The sequence below is a fragment of the Stegostoma tigrinum genome, chromosome 3 (assembly GCF_030684315.1).
Source record: "Stegostoma tigrinum isolate sSteTig4 chromosome 3, sSteTig4.hap1, whole genome shotgun sequence".
Taxonomy (NCBI): Eukaryota; Metazoa; Chordata; class Chondrichthyes; order Orectolobiformes; family Stegostomatidae; genus Stegostoma; species Stegostoma tigrinum.
This window is the reverse complement of record NC_081356.1, coordinates 102,639,437-102,657,469: the sequence shown is the minus strand read 5'-3', so window position 1 is coordinate 102,657,469 and position 18,033 is coordinate 102,639,437. Positions and strand designations below refer to the sequence as shown.

Here is an 18,033-nt window from a genome sequence, read left to right as displayed (position 1 = left end):
GGTCTCAGAAAATATAACTGAACAATCAGCATTTAAAGCAAAAACGCTTGCACTGTAAACACAAATAAAACTGATGATCATGCCGCAAACATCGTAGTCCACCAACTATATCTGCAAAAATATCATGGAACATTCCTGTTCAATGGTAAAGAACATCCATTAAGAGGAGCAGGTGACAAATCTAGATCAACTGGCAATATAAGTCCTTTCTCCTTACCCATGAGGAGACAACTGCAACAGATAGGAGACAACTGCAACAGACACTTCTGATACCTAAAGGAGACAGCAGGTTCACTTATAACTTCAAAATACTAGGTGGATAGAAGCAAAATATTGCAAGTGCTGGAAATCTAAAATAAAAATACAACGCTGGAAAAACTCATGCGCTACTGTCAAATTTCCTGCCATTCGCCAATGCTGTCTGCAGTGTACTAATAAGACTTTCACCAGCTTTTCCAGAAGGCTCACAACATGACATAAAACAACTTGCAGCAGTTCCCAACACAGCCTTAGATGGCCTGAGAAGATAAAGCAAACCATCCAGTGCCAAAGTACCAGTCAACAATTTTAAATCTTACTACCATTGAAGGACAGAGGAGAGAATTTCTGAAAATTCCGTCATGGGATGCAGGCATTACTGGCACAGCTTGCCTTTACTGCCCATTGCTACTTGCCTTTTGAGAACTGAGCAGTCTGCCAGGCCATTTCAGAGGGTAGGTGCATCAGCCACATTACCAGGGACTTGGTTATGTGCAGTCAGACCAAACAACAAGTGGTTAATTTCCTTCACTAAAGAAAATCAATGGATCAGATGGGTATTACGACAATTGATGACAGCTTCATAGTCATTATTATTGGCATTAGGTTTCAATTACAGATTTTTACTAATTGTTGCTGTCATATGTCAATGTCAATGTCTCTGTGGTATTGGCCTGGGCTTCCTGATAACTAATGCAATGACATCATCACTGTGCCACTGCTCCCCACAAATGAGACCACAGAACTGAAAGGGAGCAAACATTCAAATACCATGCAAGTTACAATGATTAAGAACTGAAAAATAGGATAATTAATAGTACTACACAAATCAACAGTTATATTTTTCTGGCTATATAGAACATATTAGACAAACGCAAACATGAGTGCCAAACTAACATATATGAATAGTTGAGTGTTTTTGCAAAGGAGGAAAATAGGGCTGAGACAACATTAACAGCAATGGCAGGTTGGAAAGTCATGCCCCTTTTTAGGTCCTCCTTTGGATACCATATAGCCAGAGAAAGATTCTTCTATGCAACATCTTCCTACAGTGTTCTTTGACTGTTGTTCAAAGTTCTGGTCTTTCATTTCACCATGCATGAAGAACTTGATTTGAAAAGTAACTGATTCTTTGTTCTTGACAACCTCACTGGACTGTACTGAACAGTATGCCTTCAAAGCACTTGGTAATTGCCCTGGTGATGCCATGAACGTAACTACTCATTGGTGCTCACCTGCCTCAAAGAAATATGTTAACTGCTATTTACTTCATTTTGGGAGCTGTTTGTGCACAGAATTGGCTGCCATGTTTCGTGCGTTACAACAATCTCCATGCTTCAAATAGTACTTCATTCGCTGCAAAGCAATGAATGGTCATGAAAATCAAGACTGCACTGTGCAGAGTCCATAGTGATGTAATTTGAAGCAACCAGTGCAGAAATGAATGGTATTGTGCATTTGTGCAGGCTGAAAGCTCGTGTTATCTATGTCCCCACTGCAACTTGAAGATATTTTGTGGAATAAAAGTTCAGCTTTGCTGATGGTGACAATATTGCATTTCTGCTGGAGAAGGCTGCAAGTATACAGTGAGCATAATATCAGAAGTGAGGCACAGATTTCCTAAACATTGGTTTAAAAGGAGAAAGATGCTGTTCAATTGAATGTCTGAAAAGCAAAAATGCAAGGGAAACTACAATGGATACACTAACACCTTGTTTATGGAAATACATTGATGAGTTGAAGAGAAGGTATTAAAAACTCAGCTTAAATACTGAACTATACTGAGGTTTTGTTGTAAATAAGCAAGAATAAAAAAAAATTAATAAGTATCAAACTGACTCCAAGTTAAAAGTCCTGTGAAGCACCCCTCTAAATACACTTGAACCTGTCAGAAACCAAGCAGTAATGCTGCACAATTCTCAAAATTGTGTTATCAAAGACAGATAGGCCACAGGTGGAGACAGAGAAAGGTGAAAATTTCACCACAATATTTTTTAAATTTAACTTGTGTATAGTCACTAAGACTTCACTTCTGCTGGAAATATCTTAAATGCGTTATTAAATACAAGGACATAGCAATGCTTGTCAATTCCTTATTTTTTATTACTGGTCACTCTGAAGTTGCCATAGACGTAGCAAAAGGGCAAAAAAATTTCAACTATGGTCTAAACTGGCCTTCAGGTATTACTAGTCGTATTTCAGATTTATAGTATCCAAAGTATACTGTTGCCCAGAGGAAGATGTCTCCAAGTTAAAAAGTGACTTGGCACCTGATCAAACTGAAGTTCTAAAATCAATAAAATCTACAGAACAAAAACTTACTTCACATGTGTTGTAATCTTCTGAATCCAACAGTGCACACAACTTAGGCAAGAGGTCTGGCCAGTTTTGTAGTTCACCCTTTGATGCTATAGTTGTAATCAGAATTCCTGTAATGTAAGATTAACAATATTTCTGTCTCAATTCAGCATCACAAATACAAAAGACTAGGTAAATGGTGCAAGTGTAATCAAAACTATCACATTCTTCATGAATTAACTAAATCTTTAATTTATAAGAAGTTAATGTACTTGCATTACAACATTTCTGTTCTTGGAATGTCACTGACCCTGTCAAGTGTACACCTTCTGCCCTTGTCCAAAATGATGGATCTTTTCCTTTAAGTGGTCCAGTGCTTGATGCAACTGGGGAATTCTAGGACACTGACTGTGGTTATGGTGGACCCAGCTATACACATGGCGAATCATAACAGTAAACAACCAAGCAAACTTCAATTTGTAAGCATTCCTACATTACGACTGCTCATCTGAGTGATTATGGTTGTGAAGAAGGGAGATGTTGTTGAATTAAGCTAGATGAGTTACCGCATTGCATCAGGTGCGGACGTGGTAGATACTGAATTCAGTGGTAGAGGTCAGCTAATTTTCTATTAAATGACAGTTTTAAAAGTGTTATGACACCTTCCTTTCAGGCGAACATTCAAGCATGTTTCATTTGAGCTTTAAAGATGGCAACAGCTACAACTTGTACTGCATAATGCTTTAAAACCAACAAATTCCCACGTTTACAGGATGAAAAGCAGCAATTCATCAAGACTGTTTTCAAGGGGAACTCACAAATGCTCAACTTCAATCACAGAACAATGACAGCATACTTCAGCCCGCTCACAATGAACCTTGCACCAGCAGCCTTCATCTCAAGAGTATTTAAAAACATTGCCCACGGGGTCGCAGCCGTACATGAGCACAAGCTGAGGCTGTCACATGAGCCCGCTTGTTGATCTGTGGGTGGGTAGGTAGGTTGGGGGGAAGAGAAAGAGACCGCAGAAAACGAACGGATTATTGCATACATGTGCTTGTGTGTGTGCGTGTGTGCGTGCGTGCGTGTGCGTGTGTGCGTGTGAGAGAGAGAAAGAAGGCAGAGAAAATTGAAATTCTCAGTTCAAAATGTCAAGTTTATGTTATTGGTCTGTCACGAATACCAATATCAAGACGACCTTAAGGGAACTTTAGCAATGCTGTTTAAGATTCGTAATGCTGAATGCAAATATGAAATTGTGTCCATTCTTTCCTGGTCAAGGTCTAAGAGTTGAACGGGGTTATAAAAAATAATGGAATAGTGAGAACATAAAATAACTTTAAAGACAACAACTAAGTACTTTAAAACAAACTGTCATAATTTTATGGTGCATTACAGATTGATCTACAAATATGCAAACTTTAATAAATACTACATACCACAATGCAGCTATGTTGCAGTTTTGGTGTTGTTCGGGTTTGGCATCACACTAATTTTTAAGTGTTAAAATAAAGTTACATTATTGAATAGTATAAGAAGCACTGAATTAAAGGGAATTCTGTAACATAAACATGTTGGGGACTTGGAATAGATTAGCAAAGGGTTAAGAGGTTAAGTGTAAAGCTTTGTAGTCTGGAAGGAAAAATACTGAAGAGTGGAAAATTTGTTAAATGTAGACGTTCAGATGGAGGCGGGTGCACTTGCGCTTGAATTACAAAGTTAACATGCAGGCATAGCAAAAAAACATGAAAGGAAAATGCACGTTAACATTTAAGCAGAGAATTGGAATAAATGAGTCCTTTTCAAAGAGCCAGACAGTGATGCGTGGGATAACACAGGGTTCAGTGCTGGGATCTCAGTTGTTCACTACATATATTAAGGATCTAGACAAAGGAACTGAATGATATACCTCCAAGTCTGCAGATGACACTAAGCTGAGTGGCAATGTGTGCTGCAAGGAGGATATTAAGAGGTTGCAGTGTGATTTGGACAGACTGGCTGAGCGGGCAAATACTTGGAAAATGCAATATGAAGTGAATAAATGTGAGGTTATCCACTTTGGTCACAAACACAGGGAGGCAGATTCTTATCTGAATGTTGGCAGTTTAGGAAAAGGTGAGGTGCAATGAGACTTGGGTGTCACAGTGAAACAGTCACTGAAGGCTGCCATGCAGGTAAAGCAGTCAGCAACGAAAGCTAATGGCTTGCTTGGCATGCTCTCTTTCATAACAAGAGGATTTGGGTAACCAAGTAAGGATGTCTTGCTACAGTTAAGCAGGGCCTTGGTGAGGCCACACCTTGAGTACTGCATGCAGTTTTGGACTCCTGGTCTGAGGGAAGACATTCTTGCTAGGAGTCCAGCGAAGCTTCACCAGACTGTTTCCCAGCAGATGAAGAAAGACTGGGTCAATTAGGCTTGTATTTGCTGGGATTTAGAAGACTGATGGTGGGGGGAATATCAGAAACATACAAAATCTTGATGAGACTGGACAAGCCAGATGGATGAACAATGTTCCCAATGTTGGAGAAGTCCAGAACAAGTGGTGACAGAATAAGAATAAAGGGAAAGCCATTCAGGGCTGAAATGAGGAAGAATTTCTTCACTCAGAGTTGAGAACCTGTGGAATTCTCTGTGACAGGAAGCTGATGGAGCCAGTTCATTAGATATATTCAAGGAGGAGCTGGATGCGGCTCAAGAGATCAAGGAGTATGGGGAGAGGACGGTAATGGGATATTGAGATTGCATGATCAGCCACGATCATGTTGCATGGTGGTGCAGGCTCCAAGAACCAAAATGGCCTATTCCTGCACCTACTTTCTATGCTTCTATGTTAAACAGGGAAATAGGAGAATAAAAGGTACAGAAGTGTTGATACAGTGAGGCTAAATTACTCTAAACCAGCTCCACTGGGCTGGCCATGTTTAAACTTGACATGATTCCCTAAACAAGCAGTTTCTTTGGAACGCAGTCATGGCTGGACCGCAAAACATTTGGACAGTCTTCAAACCATGCCTGAAAAAGTCAAACACCCCCATTAACTCATGGCAAGTCCATGACTTGTGACTGATCAAAAAAGGTTGCTTTCTCAGGAAGTCGCCAAGCACCAAGAAACTGTTGGTAACATGCAGAGGCCAAGTTGAGGCACCAGAGAAAGAACACAAACCACTCATTCGACTCTCCAAGCACCATGGCCCCACATGTGGCTGAGTCCATAGACTACACAATGGACTTTATGACCAATCTTGAACAAACAGAACCAAAGCTGAAGCAAGTTATCCTTGATACCGGGACACTACACAGTCATTGCCCTAATGCAAGGGAGAAGTATCTACCAGTCTTCAAGGAAGTGCAACAAAACTTAAAAATAGATTTTTGGGATAAGAATAGATTGAGCAGACTATGCTTATGGGCCACATAACTTAGAACAGCAAGTAGTAATCCAATACAACTTATTAGGGGATGTAGTACAGCAGATGCAGAGGGAACGTTTTACTTAGCCGAAGAACTCAGAACTAGGGGTCAGTCATTTAAGATTGAGAGGAGGAGAATCTTCTTCATTCTGAAGGCTGCAGATCTTCATAATTCTCTAGCTCAGGGAGGGCTGTGAATATACAGTTCTAATTTTATTTAAGGCAGTAACTGACATACCTGTAGATATTGATGGTAAGGGATATGGGGATAGTGCGGAAGATAATGTTGCATAAGATCGGCCATGATTCTGCTGAATTGTGCAGCAGGCTTGAACAACTGTACAACCTAGACCTGCACCTATTTTTCATGGCCTTATAAAGGAAAGTACAAAAAAACTACCAGACTTGGATGATTCTCCTAAAAGAAAAATAAGGTACTATCTGCAACAAGTTACTTTAAAATTTACAAGTGCAAGTTATGAAAGTATCTAGAGTCAACATATCAAAACATTAGTTATTGAGGTTGGTTCGCTCGCCAAGCTGGTTTGTTGTTCTGCAGACGTTTCATTACCATGCGATAATGGGAACTGCAAATGTTGTACAATCCAAGATAACAAAGTATGGAGCTGGATGAACGCAGCAGGCCAAGCAGCATCTCAGGAGCACAAAAGCTGACATTTCGGGCCTAGACCCTTCATCAGAGAGCATGGTTTCATTACCATGCTTGGTAACATCCTCATTGCAGCCTCTGGTTAAGCATCAGTGTGTTTTCCTGCCTGGTTTTTAAACTCTGAAGTCCGTTGCATTGGATTGCCTCACTTCTGGGTTTCCTCCATAGTGGAATGTCTATGGGGTCAAGTTCAACGCGTTCATTAATAGTCTGCTCCATGGAGTGCCATGCTTGCAAGAATTCTTGTGCTTGTCTCTGCCTAGCCTGTCCCAGGATCTCAGTGTTGTCCCAGTCGAAATCATGGTTCTCCCTGTCCATAGGGATTGAGGTACAAGGGTACTGGATATGTCTTTTTGTAGCCAGTTGGTGATCATGTTGTTAGTTTCCTTCCAGTTTGTCTGATGTAGTGTTTCTCACAGTCTTTGCAGGGGACAACGACTCCCATTCCTGGACATGATGGTAGAGCGCAAGACAAATGGGGAACTGCAAATGAAAGTACACCAAAAAGCCACAAATACAGACCAAGTACTGAACTTCAATAGTAGCCATCCCAGCACACACAAACGAAGCTGCATGTGAACACTTTTTAAAAGGGCAACTACACACTGCAACAACATGGAACTACGCCAAGAGGAGGAGGAATACCTCTTCCAAGTGTTCAAGGATAATGAATATCCAAAGAACTGGGTCAGGAGATGCCTACAGGCACAGCATCAGAAAGATTCTACATGTCCTACCTACATATTACACTACCCTACATCAGGAACACATCAGAACTCAGCACAAGACTTGTACAACTGCTGGGCATCAGAGTGGCACATCAACCCACATCAACCCTATGACAACTGCTCACTCAAACTAAAGACCCAATCCCCGCCACGGACAGGACCAATGTCATCTACAAGATCCCCTGCAGAGACTGCGAGAAACACCACATCGGGGAAACAGGAAGGAAACTAACAACATGAGTACATAAACATCAACTGGCTACAAAAAGACACGACCAGTACTTACTCATCTCAATCCACGTGGATAAGGAGAACCACAATTTCGACTGGGACAACACCAAGATCCTGGGACAGGCTAGGCAGAGACAAGCACAAGAATTCTTGGAAGCATGGCACTCTATGGAGCAGACTATTAATGAACGCATTGAACTTGACCCCACAGACATTCCACTATGGAGGAAACCCAGAAGTGAGGCAATCCATTGCAACAGACCCCAGAATTTAAAAACCAGGCGGGAAAACACACCGATGCTTAATCAGAGGCTGCACTGAGGATGTTACCAAGCACAGCAACGAAATGTCTACAGAACAAACAACCGGCTTGGCAAGCCAACCAGCCTCAACACTCAACCCGAGCTACAGATCTACTTCAAAACCTTAGAAAACATTAGTTAACAACTTACCAACAGTAGCTCTTATTAAAGGTGAGGAATCACCAATATTTTTCAGGCACTCATTTTTAATGAAATCTGTTACCCCATTAGGGAAATTGTGTAAATGTGCTTTCACATTGTTCTTCAAAATCAGACCACTTAAGGATCGCGTAGGTTCATCTATAATAGAACAATGAAAAGGTCAGCGCTTTCATACAGTGCATTGTGTTTTTAAAGCCACTGCAATACTGGTATGAATGTGATGCGTGCAAAAATGGAATTACTTTCATTTTATGCATCCTCGCGGCATCTGCAAGCAGTTCCATGCCAATAAAGAACTTTTAAGTGCAGTCACTATTTTACTGTAAATTAATTTATACAGAATTTATCCAAATGTTTAAAGTAGTTTTGTCGTCTAAGAATATATGATGCTTAGTGAGTGGGAGAATGTCACTTCTGTTTGAATAATTCAGTCTTTTACTTCTGCATCTAATTCAAAAGATGGGGCCTTTGATATGACAGGGTTTGGCTAGCTCAGTTGACTGGGCAGCTGGTTTCAGATACTAAGTGATGCCAATTATGAGAGTTCAATTCCTGTACAAGCTGAGATTAGCATGAAGGACTCTTTTTCAACCGCTCCCCTCACCTGAGGAGTGTTGACCATCAGTTTCAACCAGCACTAGTTAGTCTCCTTCTAAAAAGAGGAAGTAGCCTTATGCTCTGGAATCCTACTTCAATTAAGCATTCACATTTTTGATGAGTGTTCACATGCCTACAAATAAAGTCTGAACCTGTCTGATTCAAAAGCAAGTGTCACACTGAATAAAAGCTAACAAAAACCAAGCATATTACACATCTTATTTTAAAATAATTAAATCGAGTTTGGCCTTCACCTACAAATACACATGTAATTAGTAATGGACTGAAGCATACATGCAGATTAACAAAGTGCTGGCCAATGCTAGGTTTGGTTTCAACTAGAAGTACACCGTTCCAAACGCCTTCAGTTGTGATCCCATCAGACACACAAGAGACCAAGTGAGTGGACAGCATGAGCAGAAGTTTTTAAACATCATAATGAATACAAAAAGCCGACCAAACTGGAGGACACTGGGGGTGGGTAAAGCCCTCCAAGGGACGGAGTCATGCCTTACAAAAAGGAAAGGTACCTCTGGATCAGAGTAATCACATAACAGTGGTTTACAAGTTCCTCATGGAAGTCTCTGATCCAAATACTTAGCTGTCACATCAAGGAAGCTTCCCCTTTTACAAGGAAAATAGACAGCATAGTTGTTAATGATTACAATTCAGTGCCAATATGAAACATTCGATAATTAAGCATTAAATGTTAGTTAACATTTGCCCCATATTACGTGGCACCTGAACGTGTGGTACACATTGACACAAACAAACAACGTGGAGACTAAGACACTGAATACATTTATGACAGAGATACGTAGGTTCTTCTTTAAGTAAAGGAGTCAAGGGTTATGGGGAGTCAGCAGAAGAATAGACTTGAGAAACATGGTCGGCCATGACTGAATGGTGAAGCAGACTTAATAAGCCAAATGGCCTAATTCTGCTCCTACATCTTTCTTATGGTTGGTTTGTGACAACCTAATTTCAAAGTCAACCTATCACTCCAGTGTTCAAGGCAGCACCCATTTACAGGTTTCTGACCAATAGCAGTTTGGAAAGGTTACCAATGACCAAAAATAGTCTGGTAATGACTAGTCTGACCATCAGCAGAACAAGATAAAGATTAAACCACTAATGAAAAACTGACATGATTACTCAACATCAACTTCATCATCCACAACAGACAAGGTAGGAACAAAACTGAAAACTCACCTGGAACGACACAGCTGTGCTATGACTAACTTCATAGACTGAAGATCGGGTGATCTACTTACACAACACCCCAACCATCAATATTCTCCATGACCGATGGAATAAGATTACATTATAGAGAGACCAGAGGATTTTTCAAAAAAATTTCTTAAACATTAAAATTTGGCGTGACTTCTCTAACAAATCCTCAGGGAAAAGGTTTGCTAATTATTGCTTAGGGTAATTGCTGATATGATGAGTAGATTCTAGTTTTCAAAACTGAACTACAAAATTTCCAGCAGATGCTTGGAAACGAGTTTTTTTTTAAATCAGAAGGGAGTATGCAGTGGAGGTCCCTGGGGTAGCGTGCAGAGGTAATGCCATTGGTAGTAATCCAGATTCTCTGGCTCAGGATCAAGAGAAACTGATTCAAATTCAACCAGTGCAGGTGATGGATTTTAAAATCAGATTAAACAAATTTGGCATGAAAGTCAAGATCAGTCAAAGGTAACCACTGAAACTATCACTGATTATTGTAAAAATCTAGCTCATTAAATGTCCTTCAGGCAAAGAAATCTGCCAACATTTCTTGGTCTGACCTATTTAGGATTCAAGATCCACAACAGTGCAGTGGATTCTTAACTGCCCTTTGAAGTGGCCTAGTAAGGGCATGTTCAAGGACAACAAAGGCTGACCTTGCTAGCAAAACCCACAAGCTAAGATAAAAATAAATTAATCATTTGAGATTCTCCTGTGGGTGTGGGAAAATGGCCAGAAGTGGTAGTAATTGTTTTGTACATGAAAATAAAGTTTATTGTGACATCAATCAGGTTAGATATCAGGTTACCACCTGCTGCAGTTACCTATGATGATCTTTATTACTCTCTTGAAACAACCCATTTCTGGACCTTAAATGAATCTCCGTTCGCATCAATATTTTTAGAGCTATTTATTCATCGTCTTCACAACCGTTACCCAGTCCCAAACAATCTATCATTTGATGGAATATGAACTCAACGGTGAACAAATGACTTACAATGCAGATCGATACCAACAGTGCAGGCTCAATTAAGGTGACCATAAAAGTCTGCCTTCTCAACCTCACCCCTTGTCTGAAGTACAGCAATCTTCAGATTAAACTCCACTGCCAATCACCTCTTTTTTAGTGGGACAGCAGCCTACGGTCCACTGGGTTTATAGATTGTAGAAAAGAACCCCTACATTGTGCGAACAGGCCCTTCAGCCCAACAAGTCCACAGTGATACTCAGAACATCCCACCCAGATCCATCCCCTTATAACCCACCTAATCTACACATCCTTGAACACTATGGGCAATTCAGCATGGCCAATCCACCTAGCCTGCACATCTTTGGACTGTGGGAGAAAACTCAAGCACCCGGGAGGAAACCCACGCAAACATGGGGAGAACGTGCAAACTCCACACAGACAGTCAGCAGGGGCTGGAATCAAACCCAGGTCCCTGGTCCTGTGAGGCAGCTGTGCTAACCACTGAGACACTGTACTGCCCTTAACTAATTCAACTATGCCGAATTTCATTTCACCAAGGCCTACATGTTATACTCAATTGGAATACAAAGTTAATTAATGACTTAACTTTGAAGCCTTGTTACATGTTAGTGTTAATCCTATTGAGAAACATTCCATGCCTCTGTCATAGAGACAAATGGAAAGTTTAAGGAAGCAAAGTCCTGAAACACAGAACTGAGGCAGTTAAAGGCATACCCCCCAACAGCAAGGCAAAGAGTTGGAGGAAGCCTCACAGATAGTGAATGGCAAGGCCAGGAGTAGCAAATATGAGAATAAAAGTTATAAGTTGGAAGGGATAAAAGCAAACATAGGTAATGTAAATTTGCATGAGCAGGATATATTGAGCATCCTGCTCATGGGTGGGAGGGTGAGATGCAAGGATGACACACGAATGCTCCAATGTGATTTGGACAAACTGAGTGAGAGGGCAAAGGAAGGAAGATGCAAAATAATGTGGCTAAGTGAGAGGTTATTCACTTTGGGAGCAAAAACAGAAAGGTGGATTATTATCTGAATGGCTATAAATTGAGGCAGGGAATTTGCAACAGGACCTGGGTGATTACATACACCTAATCACAAAGTGAACATGCAGATGCAACAGACAGACAATCGATAAGGCAAATGGTACACTGACTTTCATAGGGAGGGAATTTGGATACAGCAGCAAGGATGTTTTACTGCAATTGTACAGGGCTATAGTAAGACCATACCTTTGATATTATGTGCAGTTCTGGTCACCTTATCTGGTGAACAATGTTCTTGCAAAAGACAGACAGCAGCAAAGGTTTACCAGACTGATTTCTGGGATGGCAGGGCCGATGTACAAGAAGAGATTGATTATATAATTATATTCTTCTGAGCTCAGAAGCATAAGGCTTGACCTCTCAGAAACCAGCACACTCCCCATGATAGGAATTCAGAACCGGGGTCACAGTTTGAAGATATGGAGTAAACCATTTAGGACTGAAAGGAAGAGAAATTTCTTCACCTCGAGTGGTAAGCCTGTGGAATTCGGTACCACAGAACGCAGATAAGGCCAAAACATTGTATGATTTCAAGGTAGAGTTAAATATAACATTTGGGACTAAAGTGATCAACAGTTATGGGGGAAGAAAGTGAAACAGGCTATTAAGTTGGGTGTCTAGTCATGATGTTATGAACAACACAAGAACCCCAACACCCTCTACAAAGTATATCATGGAGATAGCCTAGACCCTAACTTTAATATTGTTTAAAAAGGCTAATGTAAGGCAGTGTGTTCAGGATAGGATTCAATTGGTCAACCACTGAGTGTTAATCAAAGCACACCTTATTGTTACAACAGTCAAAATGCAAGAAGAGTATGTAAATATCTTTACTCTATTGAAATACATAAAATATTATTTAACCCCTAATCATCAACTGTTCCAATACAGGCAGCATCCCATAAACACACCCCTGGTAAAGGCAATTCAGCCACAGTTACTATTCTCACATCCTCTTTCTCTCCAGTCCAGCAGAAGGAAACACCGAATGAAACTATCTGCCCTCTGATTTTTTTTAAAAAAGGGGAAGCCTCACTGTCTAAGGTTTCACTCCAGCTGAAGAGAACTCAAGCTTTCAGTTCCAGCAGCCAGCACAAACCACCAACTAACTGAAAGCAACAGCAAAATCTTTTTGGTCTGTGAGAACATACCCCACCCACTGATTGTGTGTTTTTTTTTAAATGAAGGCAAGACTGAGAGAACTCAAAGCTGTTTGCGGGCACAATCACAACAGTTAAAAGACTTTTGGTTAAGTACATGAATAGGAAAGGTTTGGAGAGATATGGGACAGAAGCAGACAGTTAGGGCTAGCTTAGTTTGGAATTATGTTTGGCATCGAATGGTTGGACTGGTGGGTCTGTTTGCATACTGTATGACTCCATAACTGCCTGTCTGAAGGTGACAATTTTGCACACCACTGTAACAACATCCCTCCGCCAGAGAAACAGGCCAGAACACATTTCTCAAAGGCACAGCATTATCACAATGATTATAACAAATAGCAAGGCAGACTCAAAGAGCAAACTGGCCTATTCCTGCTCCTATTTTCTGTGTCGCTATGTCAAAGAATACAGGCTGTGGAGGTTTAGATGAATTGTGATTGACAGATGACAATTAGGGGCTAGGCAGTACAGAAGAAATTGTTGGAAAGTGGTGGATGTAGATACAGTTGCAGCATCTGAAAGACATTTCAATAGGTTCAAGTATTTTTTGGGGATATGGGGGTGAGCTTGGAGGGATGTAAGCCAGGTACGAGCAAAGAGGACTAGGTTAGTTTGGGAAAATGGAAACTGGTTGGACCAAAGGGTCTGTTTCCAAGCTGTACAGCTCTATGACAATGGTCTGCATGAAGGCTCCAGCCACTAATAAACTGTAATTAATCCAATTTCACATAGGAAACAGAGCAGACCACAAGATTTGCCCCATTCAATAAATACAACAAAGCCAGTGAACAAAACGAAGTGCTCAGATTTTCTCAACAGTACTAAGATCTAATGAGAGCATTGGGAAATACAATTGTGAATATTCTAAAATAAAACAAGTCACATTTCAGAACTTGTGCAAGTTGTGTTGCTTATGGAAATCAACAGTTTGATGCTTCACAGTAGGGAGGATTTTGAGAGACAGCAACAGAAACTAGGAATCAAATAATGTAAAGAAAGATTACAATGCTGACTGAGAACTTAGTCAAAAGTAATGGGTGAAGTTTTCAAAGGTGTAGAGAGTAGAAAGTAAAAAGAAGGATCTCCACAATGCAGGAGTGAAACAAGCGAAGGGTCTGGTAAACACTGGATAAAAAAATGTTTAAAACTTACTGTATAAACCTTTCCACTTTCTGATGAAACGTAATCCTGCCTGATGACAATTTCTATCAAGACCACGTTTTTATTGCAGTTTTCCACAATCTTCAGTATTTTGCTTTTGGACCCAATTCTATACTTTTTAAAAAAATTTATTTAAGGGATGAGGATGACGCTGGCTAGGCAGCATTTATTGCCCATCGGACAGTTAGAGACAACCACATTTCTGTGGATCTGGAGTCACATGTAAGCCAGACCAGGTAAGGATGGCAGTTTCCTTCCCTAAGGGCATTAGTGAGCCAGATGGGTTTTTCCAAAAATCGACAATGGATTCACTGACATCATTAGATTCTTAATTCCAGATATTTTATTGAATTCAAATTCCACCATCTGCGTCACAGGATTCGAACCTGGGTCCCCAGAACATTATCTGAGTCTGAATTAACAGTCCACCAATACTACCACTAGGCTATCGCCTGTTTCAGTTGCTGACTCCCTTAAAAAACCTTCATATTTTCATGCCACAAAAAAATCTTTTGCCTGACAATTATGACAAAAGACTAATTTAACTAGCAATCTTTCCATTCAGAATTTAAATTTCAGCTGACATAACTCTCTTTTTGACACAATCAACTGCTGAAAGAAAACAAAAGAAACCGTTTCACTATACACTGGAACCAAGCAGTCACTATTTCAGGTCAAATACAAGGCAGTATTTCAAATGATCATCCATACATGAATATATTAAAATTGCTTTTGTATATACAACTATATGCTAAACATTTGGAAAACACAACAAACCATTAAACAACTCATCTTTATCTACATGTTAATCCCAACATTTGCAGTGAGGAATAAGATGTGGAAGAAGTTAGCTAAAAACACAAAAACTAAAATCAAAAGATATACAGATAATACCGCTGAAAGCCTTTGTAATACATTTTCCATTATTGTTAAAACAGCAATATCAGAACTAACCCACTTCATTGGCACTTTTTATCTCTGTTGTTCATCAAATGACATGGCTAACTCTTACCCGTACCAGCTTTTCTACAATGTTCTTAAATTGATTTGCACTCTGGGAAATCCCCATCCCTCAAGGATTAAACAATGTACCTGGGCTTCCAACCATATCAGGTTGCACTAAAATTCAAATTCTAACCAGATGCAGCCTGCATTGTAGTTTCAAGTCAGCTGGTCAGTACACAGTACAGACAAGCTGCCAACCAATCTGTGCATAAAATAGGTTTTCATTTGGTTTGTGCTTCTTTGAGAATGGTAGTCTATGTGTAACTACAATTATTGTGAAACTCACCCAAGTAAAATTAACAGTTACTCAAAATTTTTACCAAAGGTCACAAACAAAGCAGTTTAAAAATTCTGATGCACCTTCACTATTGTCTGGTCTAACAGGTAATAGATGATTTTGAATTTACATATTCCTAAGAATCCAACTCAGCGAATTCTTTATGTCACACTTCTTGAATAAAAGTAACAGTGGATAATACAACAAACACCAAAAAGTTTATGTTCAACTTTGTATACTTGTATTTTATATTTTCAACTTACTGTGAATTCACATTCAAAATTATATATTAACTTCTAAATTAATTGCAATGGTCATTGTGAATCCTTTATAAGATAGAAAATAGCACATGCCAGTTCAGAACTATAAAGTGCAAAACATTCACTCTTTAGTAACAGCTTCGGTTCTAACAGTCTGCAATCAAAATACAAATCAGGCTTCTCTTTAGATTCTGGAAAAAATACTATGCACTTACCACATGCATGTTTATTATTGGTTTCAACAATGCAAACAAATGCCCAGTTTAATCTAAAATTAAAACAAGCACACCCCACACAAAGTAATTTAGTATGGTGAATATTACCTCTGCTAATGAGGCATTATTGTATTTAATTCATTTAGGTCTACATTACAGTATGTGCATACCGAGTTGTTAGGATTCACTCCAAATGCTGATATGAAAATGCAAATTCAAACCAGCGAGCAAAGAAGAAATCACCTACTTTTTAATTTGAACAAGTAATAACTTCACTGGGTCTCAAATAGTATCTGGACTAAAACAACTATTGGTAAATGTCTTTTTAAAGAAAAAGTCTGGAAATCAAGTGACTGCAAACTGTAGGCAGAGCCACTAGTCTCGCAAAGTACATTGGTGGTTACTTCCTGAACGTGGAAATCATTTTTTTTTGTGCAACTCGTGCTTTAGAAAACGAATTGACAATTATTTTAAAAACATGCACTTCATCTGGGAGAAACTAATCAGAGCTGGGTACAAAGGTGAAGACAGCCTTGATGTATACTTTATATAGCCAATTGCCATATTTCAGGAACTTTTCTTGAAAGTATTTGTACAGCAATCATCCCAACAAATCTCAAGGAAAATATTCTCTCTGAATAAAAATTGTAAGTACTTTAGATGCTAGGAACACCTCAAAGTCAAACTAAATTTAGTGAGTCAAAGTTGTAACACCAACTAAAGTAAAATACTATGGATGCCAGAAAACATTGAAAATGCTCAGCAGTTGTAGCTCATCTATGAAGAGAGAAACAGAATTAATGTTTTTGATCTGCATTATTTTTATTGCAACTTCATCTGTCAGCCAACAAAGTTTTTATGGCTCCCAATCAGTACAGCATTATGGATGTCTCAATTCTTAAAAATACCCCCAACATTACCTTAAAAACATAAATCTCAATATCAGGACGTTTGCATCAAAAACTAAAATTATGCAACAAAATTTCACTTCCTCCATTGCTGTCCTATTTTTCAAATGTTGGCAGCAAACACTATACTAAGTTTGAACAGATCAAAATAAACAATGAGAAAATTGAGCCATTAATCAACATAACTGGGCCACGTGATAAATGAATATTAATTCAAGTCACTTCCCTATCACTAAACCAGCTGACAGGTGAAACATTAAACTGATGCTTTATTTCCTTTGAAATATCTTGGCCAATGCTGTTCACTCCATACCACCAAAACAAAATGAGCCAGTTCAGATAAAAGACTATGGAGTTGAAATGCCATTTGCCTTAAATGCTGCCTGATGCTAAAGCATTTTCTGTTTTTATTTCGGATTTCTAGAATTCACAGTATTTTATTTTATCAAGTGGTTTTCTCCATCATCTATGCAAAATAGCTTTAACTGCTACAAAATAGACTATGCCAATGGCAATCTGCTATCTGTAAACCTCTTTGGGACAAATAAAGGATATGAAAGATATTGTATTAATAATACATGTTCATCACTAAATGTTTTAAAAAGGTCAACTGTGAATATTGCCTTAGTCACCTATCACCACTACTCAATGGGAGAACAAACTGAAATTTTGTGTTTCACAAATAATAATGCCTGATCATGCAATTTCACTCTACAGATCAAATGATGAGCACCAAATAGCTTTCATGTAACATCAGCGTTGAGATTTACACGAAACACCTGCTTCCAAACTCGTTCCCCTAATTTTATTGTATGAATTACAAATCTGGTCATCACCAAATGTAAAACTGTCTACAACATTTAAGAGATAAGTTAACCTGAAGATACTCTCTTACCAAAGAGAACTTGTAATATATCTGAATTTGCATTGTCTTTCTGCCATTTATCAGGTTAGAATTAAAAGTTGTCACGTGACACACAGTCATTACAAGACTAGAATGCAGAAATTTAACTGATGGATAAACTCACCAAAACCTGAAGTGGTTGAAGTTAATTTAAGCTATTGGCCTTTTTTACTACACTTCCAATGTTCAATTAGAAAAAGTCAAGCCCACATATAAGTT

The 18,033-nt window shown here is 39.2% G+C and overlaps 1 protein-coding gene across 6 annotated transcripts in view; it reads right to left on the bottom strand.

The window, feature by feature from the left end:
- The window catches only part of tnpo1 (transportin 1), a 130,780-nt gene that overhangs the window by 89,539 nt on the left and 23,208 nt on the right, over positions 1 to 18,033 (bottom strand). For all 6 annotated transcript variants that reach the window (XR_009445597.1, XR_009445599.1, XR_009445598.1 and 3 more), the window contains exons 4-5: positions 8,049 to 8,198; positions 2,581 to 2,687 (exon numbers count right to left, since the gene is read on the bottom strand). Coding sequence is in view for 2 of the 6 variants with exons in the window: in XM_048527436.2 (XP_048383393.1) it covers positions 2,581 to 2,687; positions 8,049 to 8,198 (257 nt within the window). In the remaining 4 variants the exon portion in view is untranslated. The remainder of the gene's footprint in view (positions 1 to 2,580; positions 2,688 to 8,048; positions 8,199 to 18,033) is intronic.